This window comes from Chelonoidis abingdonii, chromosome 2 (assembly GCF_003597395.2).
Source record: "Chelonoidis abingdonii isolate Lonesome George chromosome 2, CheloAbing_2.0, whole genome shotgun sequence".
In the NCBI taxonomy this organism is placed as follows: Eukaryota; Metazoa; Chordata; order Testudines; family Testudinidae; genus Chelonoidis; species Chelonoidis abingdonii.
Genome location: NC_133770.1, coordinates 48,508,998 through 48,536,823, shown reverse-complemented (window position 1 = coordinate 48,536,823; position 27,826 = coordinate 48,508,998). Strand labels below are relative to the sequence as shown.

At 38.1% G+C, this 27,826-nt stretch overlaps 1 protein-coding gene across 2 annotated transcripts in view; it reads right to left on the bottom strand.

The window, feature by feature from the left end:
* The window catches only part of AKAP9 (A-kinase anchoring protein 9), a 216,736-nt gene that overhangs the window by 66,729 nt on the left and 122,181 nt on the right, over nucleotides 1–27,826 (bottom strand). Inside the window, exons 16-22 of one of the 2 annotated variants that reach the window (XM_075062343.1) lie at nucleotides 26,924–27,016; nucleotides 24,544–24,915; nucleotides 20,648–20,872; nucleotides 17,154–17,294; nucleotides 16,589–16,692; nucleotides 13,464–13,672; nucleotides 6,338–6,564 (exon numbers count right to left, since the gene is read on the bottom strand). In XM_075062343.1, coding sequence (XP_074918444.1) covers nucleotides 6,338–6,564; nucleotides 13,464–13,672; nucleotides 16,589–16,692; nucleotides 17,154–17,294; nucleotides 20,648–20,872; nucleotides 24,544–24,915; nucleotides 26,924–27,016 — 1,371 coding nt within the window. Of the gene's footprint in view, nucleotides 1–1,274; nucleotides 1,774–6,337; nucleotides 6,565–13,463; nucleotides 13,673–16,588; nucleotides 16,693–17,153; nucleotides 17,295–20,647; nucleotides 20,873–24,543; nucleotides 24,916–26,923; nucleotides 27,017–27,826 lie in introns of those variants that run through there. The other variant, XM_075062344.1, reaches the window with a different exon arrangement.

Genomic DNA, 27,826 nt, shown 5'->3' with positions numbered 1-27,826 from the left:
GGTTTTACGCGTTCCTCTGCAGCATGGGGCATGGGTCACTTGCTGGAGGATGCTCTGCAGATTGAGGTCTTCAAACCACAATTTGACGATTTCAGTAATTCAGACATAGGTTAGGGGTTTGTTATAGAAGTGGATGGGTGAGATTCTGTGGCCTGCATTGTGCAGGAGGTCGGACTAGATGATCATATTGGTCCCTTCTGACCTTAAAGTCTATGAGTCTACAGATTGTACTGACTTTTAAAGGGACATCATCATCTACTTGAAACAAAAATTATTCAAAAATAAATTTAAAAGAAGGGACAGGTACTAGAGGTGCCCAGGAATCTCTCTATTAATCTGTTGTGGTTTTACAAGCACATTATACTATTTTAAGTTTTTATATCGTAGGTTGCTGTATGAAACACCCATGCAAACAAAAGGGGAAATTAAATAACAAAACTTGCTATACAGAGTAAACAGTGAAACTGACTCAGGGCTTGTCTACAAGGAGATATTCAGGAAATCCAAATTAACTAATTTGCAAACTGAATTAAACTAAACTGAAATAAAGCCAGTTTAATTTTGAATGAGAGAGTCTAAACAGGGATTTAATGCAGTTTAACCAATCAATTTTTAATTCACACCTTTAGTTAATTTGGATTAATTTTTCTAGTTGAGATAAGCCCTTAAACAAAGTACTATCAAATGCACACATTAAAACTGAAAAATAAAAGATTTTTTCTCTCTAATCCCTTTAAATTGTAAAGAAGTTAGGTATTACTGGTAATAAGCATAGGAAAAATTTTTTTTTTAAGTTGACAATATCCTTTTCATAAAACTATTAGAATTATGCCATTTAAAATTTACTAGTGCTATTAAATTTCAGATATGTATATTATGGCTTAGAAAATGAAACCTACAGGGGTGGTTTTATTACATTACACTACATTTTCACACATATAAAAGAAAGAAAACTCATAGGAAATCTCTATTACTGGTCTAAGCAATAAGCACTACTAAAATACATGCATAAGAACACATGAAATACCCGAGCTTTATATCTTTTCATAAAAAAATTTAACACCCAATACAGTTACAGTTTGTAGCCCTAATAATTTTATAATTAAGACTTATCACTGCCTGTTAAATCATTAAAATAAAAAATGGACAGCATACATGATTAAAAACAATAGGTTCTATGTTCGAGAGATATATGTTTAATTTATTTCCAAACACACTTTCTTTTAGTTGTAAAGATTAAAAAGTTGAACTTCCTTAAATAATATCATACTTACTGAATATGGAGGTGTAGGCAAGGAGATTTTAGAGACAACTTTTAATATATGCCCATTTTTTTTGTGCCTGTAGTGAAAAATTGAAGTATTTACAACTACAGAGTTATTTTCATCCAAGTGTTCAGTGAAAGGAAAAGGATTTGGTAAAGGCACACGAGATTCAACCTCATAGGTATCTTCTTCTTGGCCTTCCGATCGTGAGCCATTAAATAAGTTAGATGCCCAGTATGTGCGGTAAGAATCCATTCCAAAAGATGTTGCTGTTGCTCTCTTCTCCGTCATGTGGTTATTTTGCTCTGGCTATTTTAGTTGTAGACATTAGCAATAAAACATCTTACATTTTTGACCCTCTGAGGAAATGGCACAGTAGTGCTAGCGACAGTGCGAGAACCATCATTCCACATTCACATGAGTAATCAAGAAATGCAGGAAGGTCCCAGGTAAACATTAAGCAATAAAAGGAATCAACATTTGCAGAAACCAGCTGGATAACTGAGCTTTGCCACTTTTCCAATAAAAAAAACCTCCTCTATAATATATTTCACATTAAAATGAAATCTGAATCTTTCAGAAACAGAAAAATGGTAACCAGAGAGAGGTAATTACCAAAGCAAGGAAGTATACTTTCAGTATCAAAGCAGGTACGCTGCAGCAAGCAAGCAATCAGCAGAACCTGGCAGCAACTGTCACCACTTTTAATCTCCACTGGAGCATCAACAATAAATTTACATATGAAGGTATTTGCCTTAATTCTTGTTCCTTGAGTTAATTCAACAGGAAGAGCTGTTTTGAACTCAATTAATCAAAAAATGCCTTGTCTCACTGAGTAAAAGTTTCCTGTCAATATCTTCCATGAAAAAGAGTTCAGGACAGAGGGAGTGGCTAAATTAGGTACACTGGCAGGTGGAATTTGAATTAACACGCCCACTTATGAAGCTTGCTCAACAGGATTCAAATTCCACAACAGAGCTCTTACAGAGTGTGTTCAAACAGGTTTAAAATAGCACTTTAAAGATTACGTCAGGTTTCTACCAGTCCTTTTACAAAGTATGCCGATTTCTATGCATAGTACAATTAATTGAGGAAAATGACTTCAGTATCTGCTCTGCTTGTAATTATTTTATTTAGATGTTATTTTCTCATATCGATTATATTGAACACGTCATGTTATTTCTATCATTCATCTCTTCAAACTCTTTTCTTTTGGGCTGCCATTAAAGGTAAAACAGCTGAGTTTACTTTTTTAATGTTCAGACACAGAATATTTAATAAATTATTAAGAAATTTCTTGCAACATTAAGAAACTCCCTACAACTCCTCTGTTTATGTTACCAATTACATGTAACTAAATTAGCAGACATCAGGGTCACATCACTCGATATGCTTGTTATTCCCAAATAGAGAAACATTATCTGGTGAGTGGTTGCGAAATGGGGCCACAATTTATATTAGATACTACAGAAAATATGTAAACAATGCATATATTCATTTATTTTTATCAGAGGTCTCATTAACATGGATAAATCCACACCCCTGAGTGATGCAGTTATACTGACCTAATCCCCATGTAGATAGTGCTATGTCAATGGGAGGGCTTCTCCCGTCAACACAGGTACCGCCTCTTGGGGAGGTGGATTAACTATGCCAACAGGAAAAGCTCTCCTGTTGACGTCGTAGCATCTTCAATGAAGCGCTACACTGGTGCAGCTGTGCTGCTCCAGCATTTTAAATGTAGACCTGTCCTTTGTAGACCTGCCCACTGGTCCAATCTGAGGAGCTGAGGGAGCAAGAGGCACAGAGGGAACAAAGGTGGCATTATGCTTCCCCCAATGTCAGGGGTTTCTGGCAACTGATTTAATCTGCTGTGGAATCTGAAACAACCTCACAGTTGTGCTAATTTACAATAGCTGGTAATAGTCTCATAGGTGCTATTATACATCTGAGGATAACTGGAGGACAGGATATAGTAGTTACTCAGTCAATAACCCTTCCTCTGACACAGTATTAGCACACCCTTATTCCAGGGAGGAGGATTGAAAGGAAATGGCACAGAGCCACCTGTACCAGCTCTGTGCCACCTAGGGATTCTGCTTAAGCCAGTATTCTAGATCTTTGCCCTGCAGCAGTGGTATAAGGGAGCTGAACAGAGGCCAGGAACTAAACCAAAATTATGTATCTTTTCTGACACTACAAAATAAACATTTGTAAATGTCAAAGTATTGACATGATGCCAAAAAGATGAAACATTTTCCTATTCTAAAAGAAAAATTATGGTGAGGTCTTTTTGTTCTGTTTGTATAGTGCCCAGTACAATAGGGTCTTGGTCCCTGAGGACAGTACAAATAATAAGCAGTAACAATAATTTAATGCTGTAAGAGAAATGTTTACATTTTAGTATTACCCACTACATTTCATATTTTGGGTGAGAATAATATGCATTATAGCACTGAAGAACATAGAAATAAAAAGTTACACAAATTAGTTATATCAAATGTGCAATAACCCCACTAGTACATTTATAATTAGAATAACAAATGATCATGTCTGCCAGGGCTGTTGGGCACTTGTAATATATGTTAGAACATATAAACATTAGATTACCATAAAGAGAAGGATGGAAAAAATGTACCTTCTGACTGGTTTTATGAAATGACCATAAAGTAGAAATAAACATGCTGTAAAATGAACTGATAGCATCTGTTGTAAACTGCAGTGATACTGAAAACCTCTCTGTGGCAAAGTTTATAACAAGGAACAGCTCAACATTTGCTTTCTTTTTTTTTTTTTCCTCCTGCTTCACCCTCCAGACTGAGAAATCACTTATTCCTCATACATGTGGAACATCACATTCACAAAACCATTATGCAGTGTAATCTGTCCAGAATTGTACCTACTATAAAGTAACAAAGTTCAAATAACTAAATTCAGACAAAAAATAGCACAAGCTAGAAAATCCAAGGTTCTGGCTGAACGCCTTAGTGAAGAAAAAAAGGCACAACATGATGAGATAAACCAGACTATCAACACTGACTTCAGCTTTTGCCGGTATTAGAATTTCTTGGTGTCGTTACAGCAGAACCTCAAAGATACAAACACCAGAGTTATGGATTTACCAGTGAATCAGACACCCTGTGGAACTGATCAATCAGGCAGCAGTGCAGGCAAAAAAACAAAAACTAAACCAGCAAATACACTGTACTGCCTCGGGGCTTTAGCCCTGGGGCTCAGGGCTTCGGTCACAGGGGGTTGGGACTGCAGATGTAGGGTGGGTGTGTGTTTTCAGGGCTCCAGGCTTCTGACTCTCAGGAGCAGCGGGGCTCAGGGCTTTAGACTGGAGGGTAGCTCTGGGGCTTTGCGGCTCTGCTCCCAGCTTCAGCCCCATGCTGAGGCTCAGTGCTTCAGCCATGGAGGGATGGGGCTTGAGTTGTAGGGTGGGAAGGGGTCTCCCACTCCCACTGGGAGTGCCGGGGCTTGGCACTTCAGCCTTGCAGCTCCATTGTTAGCTTCAGCCCCACGGGGAGCACCGGGCTTTAGCTACAATGAGTGCGCCAGTTTCAGCCCCAGCATTCCCCCCATAGCTAGAGCCCCAAGCTCCGACCCCGAAGTCAGGAATGGAGATGTGAGGAGCCCTGGCACCCCCTGCAGGGCTGAAGCCCCAAGCCCCAGCGCTCCCCCCAGGTCTAAAGACCTGAGCCTCAGTGCTCCCATGGGGTAGAAGTTCTGAGCTCCCCAACCAGAGCCCGGGCAACCCAAGGGTCAGAAGCTCTGACTCTTCTGCCCCTCTGGACCCCCATCCTCACGGCTGCAGCCCCAAATCCCCCACCACTACCACCATGGCTGAACTCTGTAACCTCTTGTTATGGACCATTTCAGAGTTACAGACTCTGAGGTTCTACTGTATCCTGTTTGCATCTGAACTTTAATATAGTTTAAATGTACTATTTTTGTATCTTTTTTTAAGAAAGAAAAGTGTTTAAAAGATTATGAATGTACATTTACCTAAGATAAGAAATAAGAATTTCTCTAGTCTCGAAGATAAGTACACATTTATGTATTCAGATATGTATATTAATATGGGGAAAATGCCATTTACTTGTTAAATTATAATGGCTCTAAAGTTCTACTGTGTCAATCAGTATTCAACATCTTTTAAAAGATTAATTTTTAGCCCAACATACTGACAAATTTTTTTCAAAGTCATTAACCTATCACTCAAATCCTTCCTACTCTGTGAATCATTGCCCATATAGACTGCATGTACCCAGCTACTTCATGCCCATCACGGTCCACTGCATCAAAGCAACTGTCCAATCTGTATATCAAGTCCAGTTCACAACTAAAATGACTGCTGAAAAAATATGACAATAGCATTTGTCATGTGAGACTGGAGAAACTATATCTCAAGTATGGTTTCTTGTGGCCTATCCCTGTAGAAAGTAAAGAAAAACATCCTCCTCTCCGTCCCTACTAATGTACCTGGGTTAATATAATGCATTTCTATACATGGATGTAAAGGATTCATTAAATTAGATATTTAACACAAACAGAGCATATTTTTAAAATTCCATTTACTTAGTTTTCATATTGGATTACAAAAGTACATATACAAGATAACATACAGAGCAAAAAAGTCTCCACCTTCAAAGACGGAGTATTGTAAATCTCTGCTTATGCTGAGAGTTCACTGAAACACATCACTGTTAAAGGCTTGGGGCCAGAGCCTCAGCTAGCGTAAACTTAAAAGATATGCAAAGGGAGAGCTTTCAATGCCTGGAGCCCTTCCACAAAAACATAATGCAAACCAAGGCCCTAATTCTGTAAACATGTATACACGTGAGTAACTTTACCCATGTGAGTAGTCTTATTCAACTCAAAGGGACTATTCTCATACTTAAAGTTATCCCATACACAACTGCTTGCAGGATCAGAGCTCTAAGAAAAATACAGAAATATTCTCCTTTCCGTATGAATATAGAGTCTGCATCTACACAAACAACACATTAATGAAAAACAAAAGGAAAAAAGGCCTACCACTGCAAACTCAAAGCGTATATTACAGTTACCTGATTGCTGGTTTCATTGATGGCTTCCAGAAGTTTTTCAACAGCTGCCTGCAGTCGAGAACTAATATTTAGAACTAATTCTTCATTGTTAGGGTCTATCTCTGCTCCAGGAAAGCCACTCTCTGTGAGATGCTGAGTCAGCTGAAGTCCTTCATCTGTTACTCCTGACCACCTCATAGTAGCATCAGCTCCCAAATCAGTACCGTGATATAAGGAAGAGGGCTCTTCTGCAATAACAATAATCTTTATATATGGACTCATAGTATTTAAAATGAAAAAATTACACATATGGATTATAATTACAGAGACAGGTCATAAACTAATTATAAAATATTTATACCTTCAAAGCAGGACACCACAAAGACACACAGAGAAAATGTTGTACACTAAAAAATACACAAAGTACAGTGCAAGTTAATTCGAGAACAAGCAGGAGAGAGAGAAAGAGAGAGAGAGAGAGAGAGAGAGAGAGAGAAAAGAAGTTGTTCTGAACAGAGAATATTATTCTAAACAGCCTGGTAGTACTGCTTTGGGCTCTAAGAGTCTGATCTTTCAAACCCTTATTACTGATGATGATTTTTATTACTGCGAGTAGACCATAATAATGATTTGCAGGACTGGCCCTTAATATGGAGTACAAGGTTAAGAAACTGATAATCTCTCTGTCATCAGTAGCTAAGTGTGGCATTGTGAATTAGCCCAATTGTTCAAGAAAATTACTAATTAAAATACAAAGACTTAAATTAGTTGAGCGCAATAATGTAAGCAATTCACACAGTTTCTTGGAATGAAAGTGACTGGAATCCTGAATATATTGATAGTCAGAAATATTATTAATGAACTGAAAATTGGTTAAAGGGGTATATGAACCAATGACAAACGTTATAGATGAACTGGTAGGGTCTGCACTGGTGGATAATATGGCCTTTTTGTAGTCCAGGGGTAGACAACCTGCGGCACGTGAGTGATTTTCAGTGGCACTCACGCTGCCCGGGTCCTGGTGCACTGGTCTGGGGACTCTGCATTCTAATTTAATTTTTAATGAAGCTTCTTAAAAATTTTAAAAACTGCATTTACTTTACATACAACAATAGTTTAGTTATATATTATAGACTTATAGAAAGAGACCTTCTAAAAACGTTAAAATGTATTACCGGCACACAAAACCAAAATTAGAGTGAATAAATGAAGACTCGGGCACAGCACTTCTGAAAGGTTGCTGACCCATGTTCTAGTCCTTAATATTCCTGATGTCTGATTTCAGTTTCATATGCAATATCCTTTCTGTCTGAAAAGCAGCAGCAGACACAGTTTTGCCCAAGGTTCTTTTAGCCTGATACAAGTAATCAGAAAGCACTGGATTTTGAATATTTAGAATGTAGGTATTCAGTAAAGCAAGAGACAAATGTGCACATACTGTCTGTTTTCAAACCTTTTAGGTAACAGGTGAAAATTTCAATAACAGTAGGGTGAGTGCGATAACAATCCATGTCTTATAGCAGTAGGTTATTTCATTATGTTAATTCCGAATTTTGAAAATGAAAAGCACTATCTGATTATTAGATTTTGAATTGGCAAAAACGTTTCCTTATAATGGAAAAGTTTGTTTTATTAAAATAATATAATCTTGAAAATATCTTTCTGAAATTTTTTTTTCAAATGGACAAATATTTTTTATCCAAGGTTTAAATTTCATAGATTGAACAGGTTTGTTATCCAAGTCATACTATCGATAGTCAACAGTAATTACCCAATATGTCGCATGGCATCAGCAATTCATAATTGTGTGCCTGACACACCAAATGTCATTCCTGCTTTTAAGTTAGAGAAAGTCAAATAATTATCCCATGAAACTACTTTGGAGAGAGATGGACGAGACTTTTTTGGGGGACAAGTAATAGTATCACAATGTATGCTTATTCAGCAATTAAATATGAAACAAGTAATAGGGATCTGTAAATTGCAGTACTGAGTTGTTATTCCATTTAAGGGTTCTGATGATATCAAGAATCATGACAGCAAAGCTGAAACAGTCTGTGTAGTCAACAGAACTTCAAAATGGAACTACAGCAGCCTATTCAGAATTTGCTTGTTTTTAAACAAAAATTGTATTTAGTACATTAGTTTAATCAAATCTCTTTATACTGATTCTTCCCTCTTCTTTATTGCTCTTCCTCCTTCAAATTGTCATAAAAACGGTCGGTCCCTCTGAAAAACCAACTCCTATAACAGGTGTTTTGGTGGGAATACAGCAAGAAGCGCAAGATTCCAGTTTTATTTTTTTTTAAATGAGCTGTAATGTGTTTAACAATGTAGTTGATATATTATACATTTTTATGCCTAAACTATATCATTCAGGGAAACGATCAGACTTTTTATTTCATGTCATTCGCATTTATTTCACCATAATCAAGCTTATTACCCATATACAACAAACTACATCTACATTAAATTTTAAAATAGGTTTTAGTTTTGATTTTTTGAATTTTATACTTGTTAATTTTTTTCTTGATGTTATATAAGTACTGTTTCATAGCTCCTTCTAGTTTAGGGATATAATGTAATTTTACAAAATCTCTTAAAACTCCATGAAAAAAAGGATGTAAAGGAAGAAGCACGGTTTGAAAGATGAAGGAAATGAATAACTGGACGAATGGAATTTACATTCACATGACACTTGTCATCTACACAGGATTTCAAAGCACTTTACAGACACTGAACATTAGAATTCTATTCACAACCAATAAAGTGCAGTCACCTCAGGGGTGGCTGGCAGCCATTTTCGGTCAATCCTATACATAAATTTTAGGGTAGGTTTGGGGTAATAAAGATTTTTCTTAGCACCTTAAGATTCCAAACCCCTATAATGTAAGACCTTCAGTGGAACTAACTATTCTATACTTTTATAATAATATATGTCATTTGGATTTCTCAGCACCCAAGCCGAAAGGCCTCTCAGTAGTATTAGAAATATTAGTTACAGTTTACTCTAATCTATGTCTACAAGCATCCAGAACTGACTATATCATTATATTTCCCATTTTGCTTTTCAGTTTTCTCAAAATAGAATAAAAACATCCCTACTAATTTGAATATATTGCAACTAAATTTTTTATACTTTTTCAAACTGTGGCTTGAAAGACATTTATTAAAGTTTTGTTAATGTTAATGAATTTGGAATGAAACTTGAAACTCAAATTAAATAATTGCAGTGCAGCCTAATGGTCATAGCCTGTAATCCCTGAATTTTAATAGAAGTTTTGTCTGAGAAATACTGTTGCATTGGGCCATAGTGAGTTACTTTGGAACACAAAATATTCTTTCTGCAAAGGAACTGCATAGATATGGAGCACTTTTCTGCAACTTCTGGGTGATCAGAAATATGAATAGAAAAATTTCAAAGCTCAAAGCTTGCTCATAATCAGCACTGACATGGTCTCATCATTTCAGCAGCTGATGCTAATAATATTATTCTCTCTTTACCAATGCTACTAGTATTAAGTTAGTTCTCTTTTATCCATGCCAATGACCAAAAGATTATGGTGTGGCATTCATGAGGTAAAGACAAAGATTTCAGACTTCAGATTTTAAAACCAAAGCCCGGTTACGTTAGTTTTTCCCCCATCCCCAATTCTGTAGCTCCTGTTTTGCAGTTTATCTAAAGAAAAGAACTAGTCTGAAGTATAATTTGACCGAAGGATAGCTGTCAAACAAAGGGAAGTGCCATCTCCCATCTCTTGAGTTCAGCAGTGGTAATGAATGTAAAGCGCTATTTTATTTTTAAATACAACAATTTTTATATTTATTAATTTATATTTAACAGATCTGTTTCTTGTGTTTATTCAGAGTCAGATTTGTTTATTTTAGTAATTAAGGCTTTGATCCTGCATTGAGCTCTGCGTGGGCAAGACTGAGACCTAAAATCAGATTTTACTGTTTTTTATTCCTGTTGGCCCTGCAGAGCCAACAGAGCTAAGAGCATGTGAGTGGGATTCTATTTCTCCTAATGCACCACCAACAGAATAATTTACTAAATTCTAATTAGTTACATCAGTGCAAGCCCCAATAGTGCAGTGCAATTACCCACGTGTTACCCGTGATTTGGCCTGCAGAAACGTTACAAATAGTATAGTACATCGGCCAAACTGGACAGTCACTACGGAAAAGGATAAATGGACACAAATCAGATATCAGGAATGGCAATATACAAAAACCTGTAGGAGAACACTTCAACCTCCCTAGCCACACTATCGCAGACCTTAAGGTGGCTATCCTGCAGCAAAAAAACTTCAGGACCAGACTTCAAAGAGAAACTGCTGAGCTCCAGTTCATCTGCAAATTTGACACCATCAGCTCTAGACTAAACAAAGACTGTGAATGGCTTGCCAATTACAGAACCAGTTTCTCCTCCCTTGGTTTTCACACCTCTACTGCTAGAACAGGGCCTCAAGAACAGGGCCCCATCCTCCTGATTTGAACTAACCTCATTATCTCTAGCTTGCTTGCTAGCATATATATACCTGCCCCTGGAAATTTCCCACTACCTGCGTCTGATGAAGTGGGGTATTCACCCACGAAAGCTCACGCTCCAAAACGAGTCTTTAGTCCTATATAAGGTGGCCCACAAGGATTCTCTGCTGCTTTTACGAATAGTAAGGGATACTTGAAGAGGAAACCCCCCAACTTGACTCTCAGAGTTTGATTAAGTTTTGCCAGAGTGGAACAACTGCAATAATGACGATAGTCAACTGTGAGAATGTAAATTTGAAAACCATTGATGGCATTTTACAAAATCACTTTTCAGCATAGAAATGCACTCATTTAAAATCACTGTTTGACTGGAATGTAAGTCTCGCAAGATTATTCTTCCGAAAATAGCAGAGCTTCCCACCATCTGTGCATTCTTTTTAGGTGACAAAATCTAGGAACTGTCCGCAGACTGAGGAAGTCAAATAAGGTTTTGGAAAAAAACTGATTAAAATTTAAGTAACAAGTCATCACAATCAGATGGTATCAACCAGAGTTCTGAAGGAACTCAAATAGGAAAGCGTAGAACTACTAATCACGGAGCGGGGGTGGGGGTGGATGGGGTCGGGAGTTCTGGGGTCCTGTCAGGAGGCAGAGAGTGTGGAAAGCCAATGAGTCCTGGGGATCTGGCTGGGGGCGGGGGTGTGCATAAGGGTCAGGCATGTCCAGGGGACAGTAAGGGGGTAGGGTCCAGTCAGAGGAACAAGGAACAGGAAGGCGTTAGATGGGTGGGGGGAGTTCTGAGGGCAGTTGGGGACAGGGGTCCCAGGAGGGGTAGCGGGACAAGGAGGCAGGGGGTTTTTGGAGTCTAGGAGGCAGTCCACCCAGCCCTCTCCCCTTGAGCCCCGACCCCCCTAACCCTGCCCTCTGCCCTGCCCCCCTCCTGCCCTCTGCCCTGAGACACCCGCACCGCACCCCCCAGACCTGAGCCTGTACCTCCCCATAACAACACCACAGCCCTCTGCTTGACTCCTTCCATCCCCGCCCCCCCAACCCTAAGCCCTGACTTCTGGCACCTGACACATATCCACCCACCCCCCCACATACCCAGCCCCCAGCCCTGACCTCAGCCCTCTGTCCTGACTCTTGCACCTCCCAACATCCCCAGCCCCCCTACACCCGCCACATTCCCACTCTCACTCAGAGCACCAAATGGGAGCTCCTGCACTCCCCCCCCTCCACATTCCCATCTGCACCCCTCACATCAAATGGGAGCTGCCCAGGTAAGTGCCCCAAACCCAAACCTCCTGCCCCAATCCTGAGCCTCTCCCTCAGTCTAGCTCCTGGCCTGACCCTTCACCCCTAGCCCTGTGCTCAGTGGACTCCCACCCTCAGCTCAGTGCAGAAAGAGGAAGAAAATGGTCAGAACCAGGGAGAAGGTAGGTACCCACTGTATGTGGGGAGGGCTGGGACCCCAGACTGGCAGCAGGCAGAGCGGATCCGGCATCTGGGATTCCAGCTGGCAGGAGCTGGAGGATGGAACCCATGAGCGGCAGTGGGATGAGCCGCTCAGTCCACTGCCGGTCTGGGGTCCCGGCTGCCAGCCTCGCATAGCCCACTGCTGGTCTGGTGTTCTGGTTGTTGGACCCTTGCCAGCTGGGGTCCCAGCCGCAGGCCCTGCTCAGCCCGCTGCCGGCCTAGGTGAACAGAACCCCAGATCAGCAGCGAGCTGAGTGGGCCGGTGGCATAAGATCAACATTTTAATTTCATTTTCAATGAAGCTTCTTAAATATTTTGAAAACCTTGTTTATTTTACAATACAACACTAGTTTAGTTATATAATATATAGACTTATAGAGAGAGACCTTCTAAAAAACATTAAAATGTATTACTGGCATGTGAAACCTTAAATTAGAGTGAATAAATGAAGACTTGGCATACTGCTTCTGAAAGGTTGTCGACCTCTGCTATACATCTTTATTTACCATTTGAGTAACCACTCTATAGTATACAATTTCCCTAATATGGAAATTTTTTAATTTTTAATGGTTACTAATTTTTTCTGGTGACATCCACTGAAGAAATTAATTCTCCACTTAAGTGTAGGCATATATAATAAAATGTTATTTTCTGGATAGATTGTCACTTATCCTTTGTGCCCATCCAGGGCACTCCTTTTCCCTCTAGCACTTGCTACCTGCACCAAGGGTAGCAGCTTGGGGAAAGAAGCCTCTGCAGAGCCATTACTCTCCCTTTTCTACAGGTATGTGGGAAGCGCGCTGTGCCTTAATCCAGCCTGCACCCCCAACCCCACCAACGTGCCAGCAGATGTTCACAGCACCAGGTACAGAGCTAGCACAAGATATATCTGTTTCCTGGTCTGCTCCTGGGGCAGGGGAGCTGTATGCTGCCACATACACAGAGCCTGTAGCAAATGTACAATTTACCCCTTAGCGAATGCCTAGGTATATGCTGTAGTTAATCAGGTCCTGGTTGTTAATGATGGATATCAAATGGAGCTGCCATTTTCTTTTTTTTTAAATATACCTGCCCTTTAAATTACTGTGAGTTAAAAAATCTTACTTTTCAAGTAAAAAGTCCTGGCACATTACATGGCTTCTACATGATATGAAATTACAAGTATACATGCAACCAGTACCTTTTTCAAATCCCACATGGACACAGGGCTTTACGGACTGCCCTGCCTCCGCCTCCCATAGAACAGTTTTAGAAGAAGGAGGGTCTTTCCCAGGTCTATCCAGTAATCCAAGGACATGAAGACCAATTGTTTCTTCTACAGCTACAGTTGTCTTTACAACCTCTAACAGAATCTTCAGGAGTCTGTTATTAGCCTTCTGTAGAGTATGCCTGTACATATAGATGAAATAGAAACTAATCAAAACATTTTTTCCCCTCACATTCTATCTTGTGGGGTCAAATCCAGGTCCCACTGAAGACTATGAAAGTTTTGCTATTGATTCAGTGGTACTAGGATTTGGTTTAAAGATAGCAAAGTATATAAGTCACACAAATGCCACATTAGCACATCTATATTAGTCCATAGTTAATCAATTAAAAATATTACATATTGTTATATTAAATAACTACAGAAAGCTACAATTTTGAGGAAAAATTTCCTAGTAATTCTTTTTTTAAATACAGATAGCAGTGTCATGTTTGTCAGCATTTCCATTATAAGCCATTCCTCCTTATCAGGTTTCATACGTATTGACCAGTGAGGCACTGTTGCTCTGTAGAACACAAGTAAAGACTACATGGATAGTGCGCCTAGTGAAAACAATGCAGAATTATCCAACTTGAATATTTGCGTCTAGGTACATGGACCCTTTAGGATGCTTCTAGTGTCTGAAACTACTGCGTCTTACTAGCCTACACATATCACATTGGCTCAACAATGATGTGAGATATGGACTTCAGACAAAGTACTTTTGGTTAATAAGTACTTACCAAATAAGATAAACCATAAATGTTGTCCTTTGAAAAGCAGGGTAATATTAAAGTAGAATCTGTATTAAGTTCTGTGCCAAGTTATTGACAATGTTGGTCTCTTCATAAAAAAAATATTTGTTATCATTTAATAAAAGTGAAGTATGTCTTCTCCTCAACTGTCTTTCTTCCCCAACCACTGAAATAGGCCTTGACAGGCCAAACGCAAACAATTAAAAAAAAAAATCCTATTCCATGTGGAGCTGTATGCCAGAAGGCTGATATACCACAATGGTTCGTTGACAATGAAGTAAGGATTAATGGAAGCTACTTTTCATATTCACTACCCACTCTTTCACAGGCGGGTTACAGTCCTTTTGGATGAATAGTATGGGACCCAACAGCAACATTTTAAGCACTGGGCAGTTCCATGAGCACAAGGTCAACCAGAAACGGACTTCTTTAAAGTACAGTCCTACTCTGAAAAATTACTATTAAAAATGACATTTTGAGACACCATGTGTGTCAAGAACCACAGGTTTCCTTGACAAATTTCTTAGTTTATAAGTAAAACTAAATTTTTTCTACCATCCCTTCAAAACCAACCCTTCAAAAACCAATCAAGCTGGGTCCTTTCCCTTTGTACTCATGCATGTCTGTGTTGGCTCAGTAGTGCTATTAGGAGTTAAAAACAATCAACATTTATTTTTGTCATTAAAATAAGCACCTATGACTCAGAACACATAGAATGGGTGAATTAAATCATAATCTCATTGAAATCAATGGGGCCTCACTTTGCCATTGATTTAATTGGGGCCAGTATTTTACCCCAGGAGCAGACTTACTTTACTCTGCAGGTAAAGTATTTTTATAATCACTTTAAAAAGCTGAACTGTAAAAGTTATTAAAGGTCATCTTATAGACTGAGTCTCTTAGAGCAGTGGTTTTCAAACTTTTTTCATTTGTGGACCCACAAAAATTTCTGAATGGTGATGCGGACCCCTTTGGAAATCTTAGATATAGTTTGCAGAGCCCCCAGGGGTCCGTGGGCCACAGATTGAAAACCACTGTCTTAGAGGTTCCTCACATGAGAAAAAATAAAATTGCTAGTTGAAGAACTTGGACAACATGAAAATAAATATTATTGTCCAGCTATGATAATACGTGATGATAATAAAGCAGTACAATTATTGATTTTATTTTGCACTGGAAACGTGTACTTTTTAAATATAGACCACATCAGTCTGTTCATCTATATCTGATGGCTACATAATTATAAAATAAACATTAGTTTATTTATATCAGTACAGTATACTAACTATATTTCATACACTTCATTTTTTCAAAGAATTACTGTGCTTCATAATTATGGGGAGCCAACACCTTAAGTGGCCAAGATTCCACATGCAGGCTGAGGAAGGAGATTGGGAGAACGAGGCAGCATTGGAAGTCAGGAATTAGAGATGGGGAAAATGACATAACTCAAGATGAATTTATGTTTAAAATGCAATCTTTGACTTTATAACAATAAATGTAATTTGTGGAGGTTTTGTAAGAATATTATATTGGTAGCTTAATATAAAATGAACAGCAAGAATTGTGCACAAAAAATAGTTAAATTACGCAGATGATATTTTTTGAAAATGCCTAAGTTATGCCATGTAGTATAAGCAAAATTTAAAATTACATAATGACATCGAAAAATAGGCTATTGTGTTTCTGGTGAGCATCTCTGTATTTATTTATTGTAAAAGTTTACATAAAAAGTTCAAGATAAGGAATATTCAAAGATACACTGGGATACTTTGACAAATATCAATGTAAAAATATATAGTGCCCTATATAGTGTATGCAATGAATAGGAAAATGTGCAAACATCAAAAACATCCTATTTGTCATTATATAGCTACACAGAAAAGGTTGAGTTTCAGGTAGAGTACACAACCTAAGCAGTATGTAAGGAATGCGTGGCATAAGCCAAGAAGTAGCCTTATAAATTCCAATGATTGGAATATGATTTTAAATGCTTGATTCAATTACTTGGAGTAAATAGCCTGAGAACGTAATTTTCAAGACCATTTTTTAAAAACCTAATTTTATAATACAGCTGTTTAAATAATACTGTAAAAAAGTGACAAATTATTTAGCTTCATTCAAAAAGCATCCAGGTTTGGATTCTATGTTGACTAATTATAAATTTTTATTGCATATGACTGATACATCACATAATTACATGATTTACAAAGCTAAACATAATTTTTTATTGCAATTATAGTATAAATACAGAAACTTTGAATTAAAGAAAGTCTGGATTTAACAAGTTCAAGCTCTGAATACCTTTCTTTTGAAAGAATATCCAAAGATATTTCTTCAGGCTTTCCTCCTCCGTCTTCATCGTTAAAGGTGTACTCTTTTGATTCAGTTTGGCTTTCATTTTCATTCTGAGTAAGTATTTGCAAAGGCAGAGAAGACAAAAAAGACAAAAATCCTGTCATGATGGAATCCACATTGTATTCTGATACATGGTTACATTACGAAATTAAAACTTTTATGCAAAAATTACATATTGTTTGAAATAAAACAGCTACCCCTTTCCATGAAATTGCTAGTATCCAGGAAAGATAATAAGTACAAAACACATTAATGTATAGCTGGAAAAAACATAACAGATCCAAACCAGAGCCTGTTAAAATGAAGTTTGTTATGCTAAACAAACAGTTCCTTAGTTCTCTGTTGGATGTTGCTATAGCAATATATTAAAATCTGAGTTTATCTAAAGTAAAAAGACAGGCAGCTAAACTCCACTTCCTCATTATTTAACCAACCCATAATGCAGCAGACAAAAGAAATCCTACTGTATTTACATACCATGGCTCCTAAGGTAGACAAAGTCCATATTTACCTGTGTTTGCGTACTGTTGTTGCATAGCTCACAATGCAGCTTCTCTCTTCCGGGTACAGAATGTTGCTTTAACAATTCTAGTTCTTCTAAAAGCACTCTCTCTCTCTCTGTAACCAAGTTGTCATTCTCCACTGAGACACTCTAAAAATGAAATTTCATAAGGGCATACTATGAACAGTAGAAGGAAAGCATTAACATTAGGCAGGTTTTTAATTTTCTGATATTAGTCATTCCTGGAACTTCCAATACTCAACATATTTTGCACCAGGAAAATGCAGTTTCTTTTGTTAAGTAGCTAAAAGCAAATGTAAAGCTTTATGAAACTGATGGCTAATCCGTGGTTTTGGTAGCTTAAGTATATCTAGGATTTTCATACAAATCTGTAAGTACTTCTTTTAAAGCACTATATTTACACTGGAAGTTACAAGTTTAACATCATAATATATATATACTGTAGTATAATTTTTATGATGGCAGACAGACTGCCTAGATAATATGTCCTTTTAATAAAAGATCATCATAAAGGTGAAAGAATATAGTATAACAAACTAATTACAGCTGAGGGTAAAAACAGCGAAGGAGATTTCTAATAATCAGGGGAGCAAGACTCTGGAGCAGCCTGCCAATATGAGTAGAGGGGGCAAACAACCTAACTAAGCATTTCTCAAACTGGGGTCTATGGACTCCCTGGGGGTCTGCAAGCCCTGCTGATCAACTCCTCCCTCCCTCTCCCTCAACTCCTCCCGCGCCCTCCCAGTGCCTCCTGCATACTGGGCGGAAATAGGCAGAGAAGAGGAGGGGCATGGGTATAGTGGGGGTGGAAAGAGGTGGGGCCTTGAGGGAAGGGGTGGAGTGGGGGTGGGGCCTGGGGCTGAGTTGGGGGTTTGGGGATCCATGAACAATTTTAAATCAAAATGGGGGCCCTTGAGTTGCTAAAGCTTGAGAACTGGTGACCTAACTAGTTTTAGGGAGCTTGATAAGTTTATGAACTGGATTAAGTGACTGGGTTGCCTGCTGGAGACTGGACTTTATGACCAAGGTGGTTCCCTCCAGTGCTCTGGTCCAAATTTAGAGGAGCTGGAAGTATTCCTGATTTAATAATTATATATTAATTCTAACATAGATCTCATGGCAAAAACATCCTTTACATTAAAACAGAGGATCTAATGACCTAAATCACACAAGTACTCTCTCCCACTAGTTTTAGAAGTTTCAGCTCCTGCAATGTATAGATGTGAGTGTAAGGAGATAGAAGAGGCAGTGCAGAGGAGGGGAAGATATAGGTACCCCAAAGGAACAATTCCAGGACAATGAGTAGGAAGAGGTCCAGAAATAGGCTAAAGGATAAGCAGGCCTGACAACCACACCCCAAAGTTGCAGAAAGGAGAAGCAGGCTTACCAGCTACCTACAACCACAATGTTTGGGAACGGCATGTCACTATTACACTTTCCTCCCATGAAGCAGAAAGAAGGTAGATAGAGAAAAACCTAGTATAGGAGGAGCGTAAGGTGTCAGGTGGAACCTTGCAAGTATAGTGGAGCAGAACTGAAGAAATTCAGGGTTCTCCTGTCACTATTTTCTCGTATATTTTTGTAATGTTGCATTGTTCAGATGACACAACAAATGCATATCCATGCACTGTCAATGTAATATGTGAGTCTGTGAATGTACGACTGGATAGATTCTTTTGAGTTTTGTCCTCTTAGTCTGGTAAGAGATAAAATCTTATTTCTGAGATCTCAATAATTAAGAGGAGTTCCTTTAACATTCCTTTTATGGAGATTGTATGGGTTTGGGACACTGGATTCTAGGGCGGCTATATTTTAGAAATGCAAAAAATCTAGTAAACATACACCCTTGCCTTTCCCACTATACTAATTTGTACTTAGCCAAGTTCCTTACAGCCCAACGGAATCAAGGAGGACATCTTTTGGCTGCTGGGAAGTTCACTCTTGCTCTAATGGTTTATTTCTTCCCTAGGAATATTAACCCTTCTCCCCACCAGTGCATGGAAGCTCCTTGCAGCTTCTATAACACTAGGTCCAATCAGGAAGACAACTGAGTCTCCTGTCATTGGTACTCTCTCTCATTTTACCTGAGACCCAGGTGGAAGCAGCATATCATGCAGTGGAAGAGCAGTGTGGACTGCCTTTCTACACCATGAGATAGGGCATCTGGCTTGAGATAAAAGGGAGCATGAGGGAAGAACTATGGCATTAGAGACACTAACTGGGAGTTGGATCAGTGCGGACCACTCCTGGAATGTCCCTCTCCACAGATGACCCAAGTTTGGACTGTGAACAGTCATTCCTGGGAACACTGTGCCAATGACAGCAGTGAGGACAAGGCACTAAAAGAAGCAATGGATCACTACTCCACTGACAACAATCACTAGGTGGGTCAATTAATGATAACCGTCTGTCATAAATAGATAGTTAAGGGTTAACGCCTCTTTTACCTGTAAAGGGTTAAGAAGCTCAGTAAACTTGGCTGACACCTGACCAGAGGACCAATGGGGGGACAAGATACTTTCAAATCTTGGTGGAGGGAAGTCTCTGTTTGTGCTCTTTGTTTTGGGTGTTGTTCGCTCTTGGGACTAAGAGGGACCAGACGTCAATCCAGGCTCTCCAAATCTTTCTGAATCAGTCTCTCATGTTTCAAACTTGTAAGTAACAGCCAGGCAAGGCGTGTTAGTCTTATTTTTGTTTTCTCAACTTGTAAATGTTCCTTTTTGCTGAGAGGATTTTACCTCTGTTTGCTGTAACTTTGAACCTAAGGCTAGAGGGGGTTCCTCTGGGCTATATGAATCTGATTACCCTGTAAAGTATTTTCTATCCTGATTTTACAGAAATGTTTTTTACCTTTCTTTTCTTTAATTAAAAGCCTTTTTTCTTAATACCTGATTGATTTCTCCTTGTTTTTAGATCCAAGGGGATTGGATCTGGACTCACCAGGGATTGGTGGGGGGAAAGGAGGGGGGATGGTTAATTTCTCCTTGTTTTAAGATCCAAGGGGTTTGGATCTGTGTTCACCAGGGAATTGGTGAAGCCTCTCAAGGCTGCCCAGGGAGGGGAAGGTTTTGGGGGGGACAAGAAGTGATCCAGACACTGAAACTTCTGGATGGTGGCAGAGTTACCAGATCTAAGCTAGTAATTAAGCTTAGAAGTGTCCATGCAGGTCCCCACATTTGTACTCTAAAGTTCAGAGTGGGGAAGGAACCTTGACACCCTCTGAGACCACACTTACTCTGAGGGAAATTGGTTAACGGAAGCTGGCCCCAGAACCCTCATGCCCTTGATTTGGTGGCAAGAGATCAGGCTGCTAAAAGTTTTCCCAGCAACAAAAAGATGGTTGAACTGCTGGAGGTGCCAACCAAGCCTAGTTCATGACAGTTTAGGGCTGATTGTGGTGAGAACTCATTTTTTAAAAAAAAGCCAGTATCAGTTGTCAATATACTCTTCTGCCCCTGCCATCGCCCCAGATCCTACATTACCTTGGCTAATTGAACTTTAAGTCTATCAAGCTCTGCTAGGAGTTGTTCTTGATTTTCTTTTTGCCGTTCCATTTGCTGCATATGCCCCTGTCTCAATAATTCTGTTGCCTGCTGATGTTCCTGATATTGTCGTACAAGTTCCTGTCGCATGTCTTCTAAACGCTCTTCATATAGCAACAGCTGACCTGATGTTTCTGTACTGGATGTTGCCATCTCATGATAGAGCTGTAATATTTGAATTGTTATTACCATTTTATATGCAGATACATGTATGAAATGGTTAAACAATTTTTCACAAATATTTGCACAAATCAAAACAGCTATCATCTAAGAAATCAACTTGTTCCCTGCTTCTTGGAAGGCCAAATGTTAAAGAATCTCATACTCCTCAACTAAGAAATGGTAAACATATGTAATGATGTAATGTTCCAAAACAAAGAAAAATATTAAGCTTTGTTTAATATTTTGAGGTTGGTGAGAGAGTGCAGGGACTTCATATATGAAGCTCTATCCAAGTAATATTAATATCCAGGCCCTTATCTCTAACTTTCCTCATTGCAACCTGCTGCACTCTGGCTTTGCACTTTTATCTTCCTCTTCGCAAATCTATCAAAAATGCTACCACTGAATCACCTTCCTTGGACCACATCTCATATACTCTTCTTTTTCCTTTTTCTTCTGAATAAAATTAATGATTCTCTTTTTCAGTTTCAAAGCACTTCACAACTCAACTCCTATCTATATCTCTCCTCTCATAACCACTACTGCTTTTGTTCTCCAAAAGTATCGCTCCTAGCTGTTCCCTTTGTGTGTGTGACTGACTTCTGACAGAGTGCTTTCTCACACACTTTTCCATAGCTGAGATAGACCACAATTCAAAAGCGTCCTCATATTCAACCTTCAAAAATATCCATATGGCCTACTACTTGCATGAGGTACTCCAGTTACAGTTTTTGTTTATCTCTGAAATGTGGCCATTGCAACTACCCATCTCTCTGTTTTTGTACTGTGAGCCTTCTGTTTTGGCAAGCAACAAAACTGCCTGTGCTCTTATACCTTTAATAGAGATGGGTGTAATTTGTTGACTTTTCCAATTAAATTTTTTCCAATGAAAAATGCATTTTTGGTTCTACCAAAACATTTTGCAAATTCATGTCCATTTCAGTGAATTGCATCAGCCCAAAAAAAATTAGGAGGAGGTGCCCTCCCTCCTTATATCCAAGAGCCCCATGATTAGGGACTTGAACCCAGGTCTCACACATCCCAGGTGAGTGCCTTAACAACGATATTGGCTAATCTGAGGTGGGTCTCTCTCAGTCTCTCCTGTTGAAGCTGTTCCACTTTATATAAACAATTAATTTCACTGGAGCAGGGACTGGGAACCCAGAAGCCCCCACTCCCAGGTGAGTGCCCTAGCGACACGGCTACAGGGTCATTATCACTCTCTGGTCCAATGAATGTTTAAGTATTTTACACAAAGTGCAACACAGAATATCAGGGTTGGAAGGGACCTCATTTGGTCAGCTTCAACAGAAGAGACTAAGAGAGACCCATTACAGAATAGCAAATAACCTAGTGGTTACTCACCAGGAATAAGGAAGAGCTGGGTTTGAAGTCCCTCCTCAATAGCAGTGATTTGAACCTGGGTCTCCTGCGTGAGTGCCCTTGCCTCTGGGTTACTGGGAGCCTCCTCCTCCATTTTGTGAGTGGTGCCTAAGTCCCCTTGTAAATATAGCCCTTCATTTTCTTTGCTTTTATTAAAAAATACCGTTATAGACACCAGATCTATTAAAACCAAATCCTTCATTTTGAACAAAATGTTTTGTTTGACCCAAAACATTTTTTTCTCATTTTTCTATTCATTGATAATTCTAATAAATTTAGGTTTTGGATTGACCTGAAACAATATTTTTCCCAATTTTTTTGGAACTGCCAGCAAACCAAAACATTAGTTATTTGCACAGGACAGTGTATAAAGTATTTGTTTGGCTAAGTTCTCCTATTGTACAGTGTTGTTTATAGTGATAAATTAGTATTTGAAAATGCACATTCTACGTTTAAGTGGCAACAACAGACATTAGAATATAGATAATACTTGCACCGTGCACTCATAACAAGAGTCGATCATGCACATTTCATGTTATTAAAAATTATATATGGAAGAGTGCATTTTACAATTCCAATTTTATTCTCTTTAGGACATGATCTTGTAAAAATATGAATTTCAGAAGCTCTTTTCTGCAAATACATACCTTTACAAGTAGAATATATAACAAATGTGTTTAGAATTTTAAGCATTTCAAGTAATCTCAAAACACAGTTTCCAAAGAAACAAAACTCACTACTCTATAAAAAAATATTAGATCTGAATCCAGTTATGGATGAATATATGAGAATCCTTCCACTCAAAATATATATACAGTGCTATAAGATTTCAATGAAGACTAGGCTAGCTAAGTTTCACTGGTTCCTTTCTGAAGAGGGTACATGGAAGGATTACTTATTTGAAAGGCAAAATTTAGATTAATTATAATGCCACCTATATAACGTTTTGCAACTAGAGAATCACTGTCAGACACATTTATTTTTTTCCTGTCTCTTATTCCCTGATATATAGTATTCCGGGGACTCACTATCATGGCATTGTAATCTCTGTTGTAAAAAACGAGGTGGAAATAACTCTAGCCAATTTTTAATTGTCATGCTTTCTCACTAATCAGTGGTGCTAACCGTCTCCTAAAACTGAACCTAATGAGCTCCCCATTGTACAAATATCAATTGTTTCCATCCTAGGAAGGAAAAAATACAATTTTGATTAAATCTAGACCCATGAAAATATTATAAAAAATTGGAAAAATGAAACTTTTAACATCATAGTCCATGTTTAGTTACTTAAAACTGTATTGTGACGGAGATTTCTGTTACAGACATAACTTAACCTTTTGCTATGAACATTTTCCAGGTATCAGTTTTTTCATATATTTATTTCAGTATATGCTGCTTCTGCCTCCATGATACCAAAAAGAAGTAGACCAGGATAGTTTTGCTATTTAAGCAGGTGAAGGGACACAGTCTGAGGGGGCAGTAAGAGATATGCACCCTCCTACACTGTGTGTAGCTTCACTCTGCAGAGGATCCATATGTGGAAACACATAATGAATGAGCATAACATGGGCCAGAGGCCCTCCAGCTTTGTGGATCTTACCATCTTATCTCTTTCAGAAGGTAATGAATTGAGTAACCTATCTTTGTCACTGAGCTGCAGTAGCCCTGTAGACACAACAGGGTAAAAACTTCCCCATCTCACTTTATAAATTGCCAAATGCCTGGCTATTAGGACTGAATGGTATACATTCTGTACATACCTCTCCTCCCCCACAGATTATTAAAAATAATATATTTTAGCTATAGCTTTTATCCTTTCAGATGATGTCCCCTATATATCAAGAGAGACATGGGTGGGTTAAAATAACACATTTACACAATTTTATCCCCTTTATATAGGTTTCATGTGTCACTAGTAAGACGTATTTATTTGTATTAAAATATTTTTTTAAAAATCAAGCTTATTTTTCACTGTTTATGCCATTCTTTCTTTTTCACATTTCACAAGCTTTGGTCATGAAAATGGATTAATCATTTTCAGTATATTCAGTTTTATGTTCCAATTCTCATGCATTAGTGTAATGCTATAATATTTGAGTTAAAATACAGCACACAAGCTGCTAAATAAAATATGAATTTTCATAGAATTAAAATAAATCATAATATTTCTGGTAAAATTAACTTTTTTCCATTTACAATTTTTTAAAACTCCATCAGTTTAGGCCTAAATTACCTAGTAGTACTGGGGAAAAAAGCAAAAGATTTTCTCAGGTGGATGTCTATATACTTACTGATATTTCCTTCACTGTAAGCTCTTTGTCATGGGAGAAAGGTAATACTGGAAACCTCATTTCATTCTTGCTCAGTTCTAGTATGTAACCAGGATTAACACTTGATTCAAGTTGTTCTTCAAGAGAAGAAATCTCACTGGACTCTTCACTCAGCTCCTTGCTAAGCGGTTTAAATTCTTCTGCATGTTTAACGTCTGCTTTCTTCTCCTTAATAAGATGGCTGTCTAACTCATCTTCAGTGCACTTCTTCTTACTTTCAAAACATTTTTCCTTTTTATAAACAATTTGTGTTTGTGCTGATTCTTCCTCTTGTCTAGCCATTCTTGCCAGTTCAGTCTGTTGGGCAAATGCTACACTCATTGACACAATAACCTGAAAAAATAAAAACAAACTTTAGAAGTCCATACATAGCAGCGTCTACTACTGCCAAAGAAAACTAGTTGCTACCCATCAATAATACGAATAAATGAATAAATCAATTTTACATGGAAATAAATATATTTAAAAGGTAAAAAAGCAACAGTTAGCAAATAATATTTGTATTTTTAAATAAGCTATTCTAAAGGGGACATCTCACATTTTACAGAAAGCTACTTAACCTAGTTGATGTCTAAGAAAATATATGCAACTATAACAACAGGTTTTGAAGAAATTTGCAAGACATTCAATCCCTCACCCTTCTCGATTTTCATAAATCATTTCTAATGGTGAGGATAAGACAGTTTGGCGGAAGGACGATCCAGACACTTAAAGAATATGAGGACTGGTAGATCAGACATACTATGTGTCTTACTACCTTCTTCAAAACCTTTTGTTATAGTTGCAGATGTTTTCCAAGACATCAACTGGGTAAAGTGGCTTTCTGTAAAATATCCATTTTAAGTTCTTCATACAATCTCCACTAGAGTCCTCATCCTCAAAGGAAGCCTGCACAACGTTTTCAAAAGACAAGCCTGGGAGCTTATGTTCATAACTCTGCTAGACATAAAAAATCATGGACTGAACCGAGACTCTGGACTTACGGCTTATTACAACAATCTGTAACCTACTAGCACCCTCTTTTTGTCCTTAGACTACAGAGGTGTTAACGGGCCACTGTACCTTGAATGGTCCCTTAGAATACGTGCTAACTATTTATACTTCGAACCCTGTGTGGATACAAAAATTTGGATCCATAACCGATGTGCTTCCATGATAATTAACTTGTATCTGATCCGTGATCTGCACTCCACCTTTTATAAGTATCTGCATTCACACCAGCACCCGAACCCTATCTCGCTGTTAGAGCCCTGCCCATAGTGCTTAATTTGTAATGAAAGAGGTGTTGGGGCTCAGCCTTGGCAAGCCCCGGCACAAATTAAACGCTGCAGCTAGAGCCGCAGTCTCCTTGCATGCGGGACCTGACAGTCTCAAAGGAGTAAGTCGGTGCCAGGGCTATGACCTACTATATCAAGAGATGCTGAGACTCAGCCCTGGCAAGCTGCAGCACCAATTTAATTGGATACAGATGCGGTTGTGAATCAGATGCAGACACAAAAATTTGGATCTGCATCTGATTCACAACCGCATCTGAATCCACAGATGCAGATATCCATAGATATAAGCAGATAACCGTGGATTTGCAGGGCTTTACTTATGCTAAACATTCTGCTCCACCTTACATTTAGCCATGATGCTCAGAGTCTCTCTCCCAGAGCTAAAGAAGAGCTGTTTGTGGCTCAAAAGTTTGTCTCTCTTCTATCAACAGAAGTTGGTCCAATAAAAGATATTACCTCACCCACATTGTCTCTCTAATGAAAATACAGTCAATTGGTCCACAAGGAGAAAATGTATTCACATTGTACAGATATACAGAAAGGTTAATCAGTTCTTCTCTCCTTTTATAAAAATAAAAATTAATAAAAATGAAACAAACCAGGTAAGCAGCCCAAATCTTCTAAACTTAGCTAAGTGCTTCCAGTCAACTCTAATCAGATACCTCTTTCAAAAAAATTGGATTAGACTGATTAAGTTGCTCTTTTCCTTTACAGAGAAGATTTTGAGAGGGTTATACAGAGGATTTTAGGAGCAGGACTCCCTGGAAGATGGATATTGGTTAAGAAAATAAAAGGATTAACTAATGTATGCTAAGGAATGAGTGAGAAAAGAAAAATAAAGTGGGTTAGTATGGGCCGACTTATCACGTTAAGTTTGTGTCAAAAGCACAATGTTCCCTACAGGCTTTTAAAGACTCTTCCTTGTTCAGAATCAGAACAAGATAGTTTCCCATACATAAATATAATTATATCAATATATTTGTTCTGCTATTTTCTGAACAGTAACAAACAGTAAATAAAACCACATTATACATGCTTAAAAAGTTGTCACTATAAAGTTATACCTTAGCTGTTTCTTCTTCTAATCTTTCTTGGTACTGTTTTTCCAACAGCTGAACAATGTCTATATCACCTTTTGATTCCATTTCACGAGGAAACTAAGAAAAAATATATGAAATATTAAATCATGGTTTCTTGCTTTTACTTTCTCAATTCTATAAGTTTCAGCTAGGATACTGAATTTTCTAAACCTTTTTTTTTTTTTTTTAAGGTCACCTGTAAATTAGTTTAAGTAAACTTGGTCCATGAAGAAAAAGAGTTGGGAAAAGGAATTTTCCTCACTGCGGCTCCAAAATCAGATACAAAAGCTAAAATTGCAATAGGCGAAGTTGTGGTTCAGTTCTCCAGCACTGTTTGCACACTCAGAAGCACAGAAGCTGGGGTAAGGGCAGAAGGGACATGACTAGATCACAGAGCCTTACAAACAAGTCTGAAATACAGTACTGCCAATCCCAAAAGTTCAAAAATCATGAGTCTGGTCTCAACAAATATTAAGGGTGGCTTAGCAAATAAAAAAATCCAAAATGTTTGTCTGTTTTTTGAGCCTTTAAGAATTAAAATTTCAAACTTTCTTCTGCAACAAGGGCTATACTTTTTTTTTTTTAATTAAAGCTAAGATTATTGCTCATCATAATTTGTCTGACACACATTTTCTTTTATATGTTTTGTAAAAACTTAAATGAGATTTTCATTTGTTTCTTGAGCATGGGCTGAACTCATGTTCATGTTTCACTTCCAAACATCTGATATAACTATTGAGATTATCATCATCGTCATCTGTTTATTACTCCAAAACATTATTCAAATTTCAATGATGTCTTATTGAAGTGTAAATATTTATATCCCAAGGTACTTAAATTATCCTGAACACACATAATATTGTTGATAGACAAACTGAATTATACAGT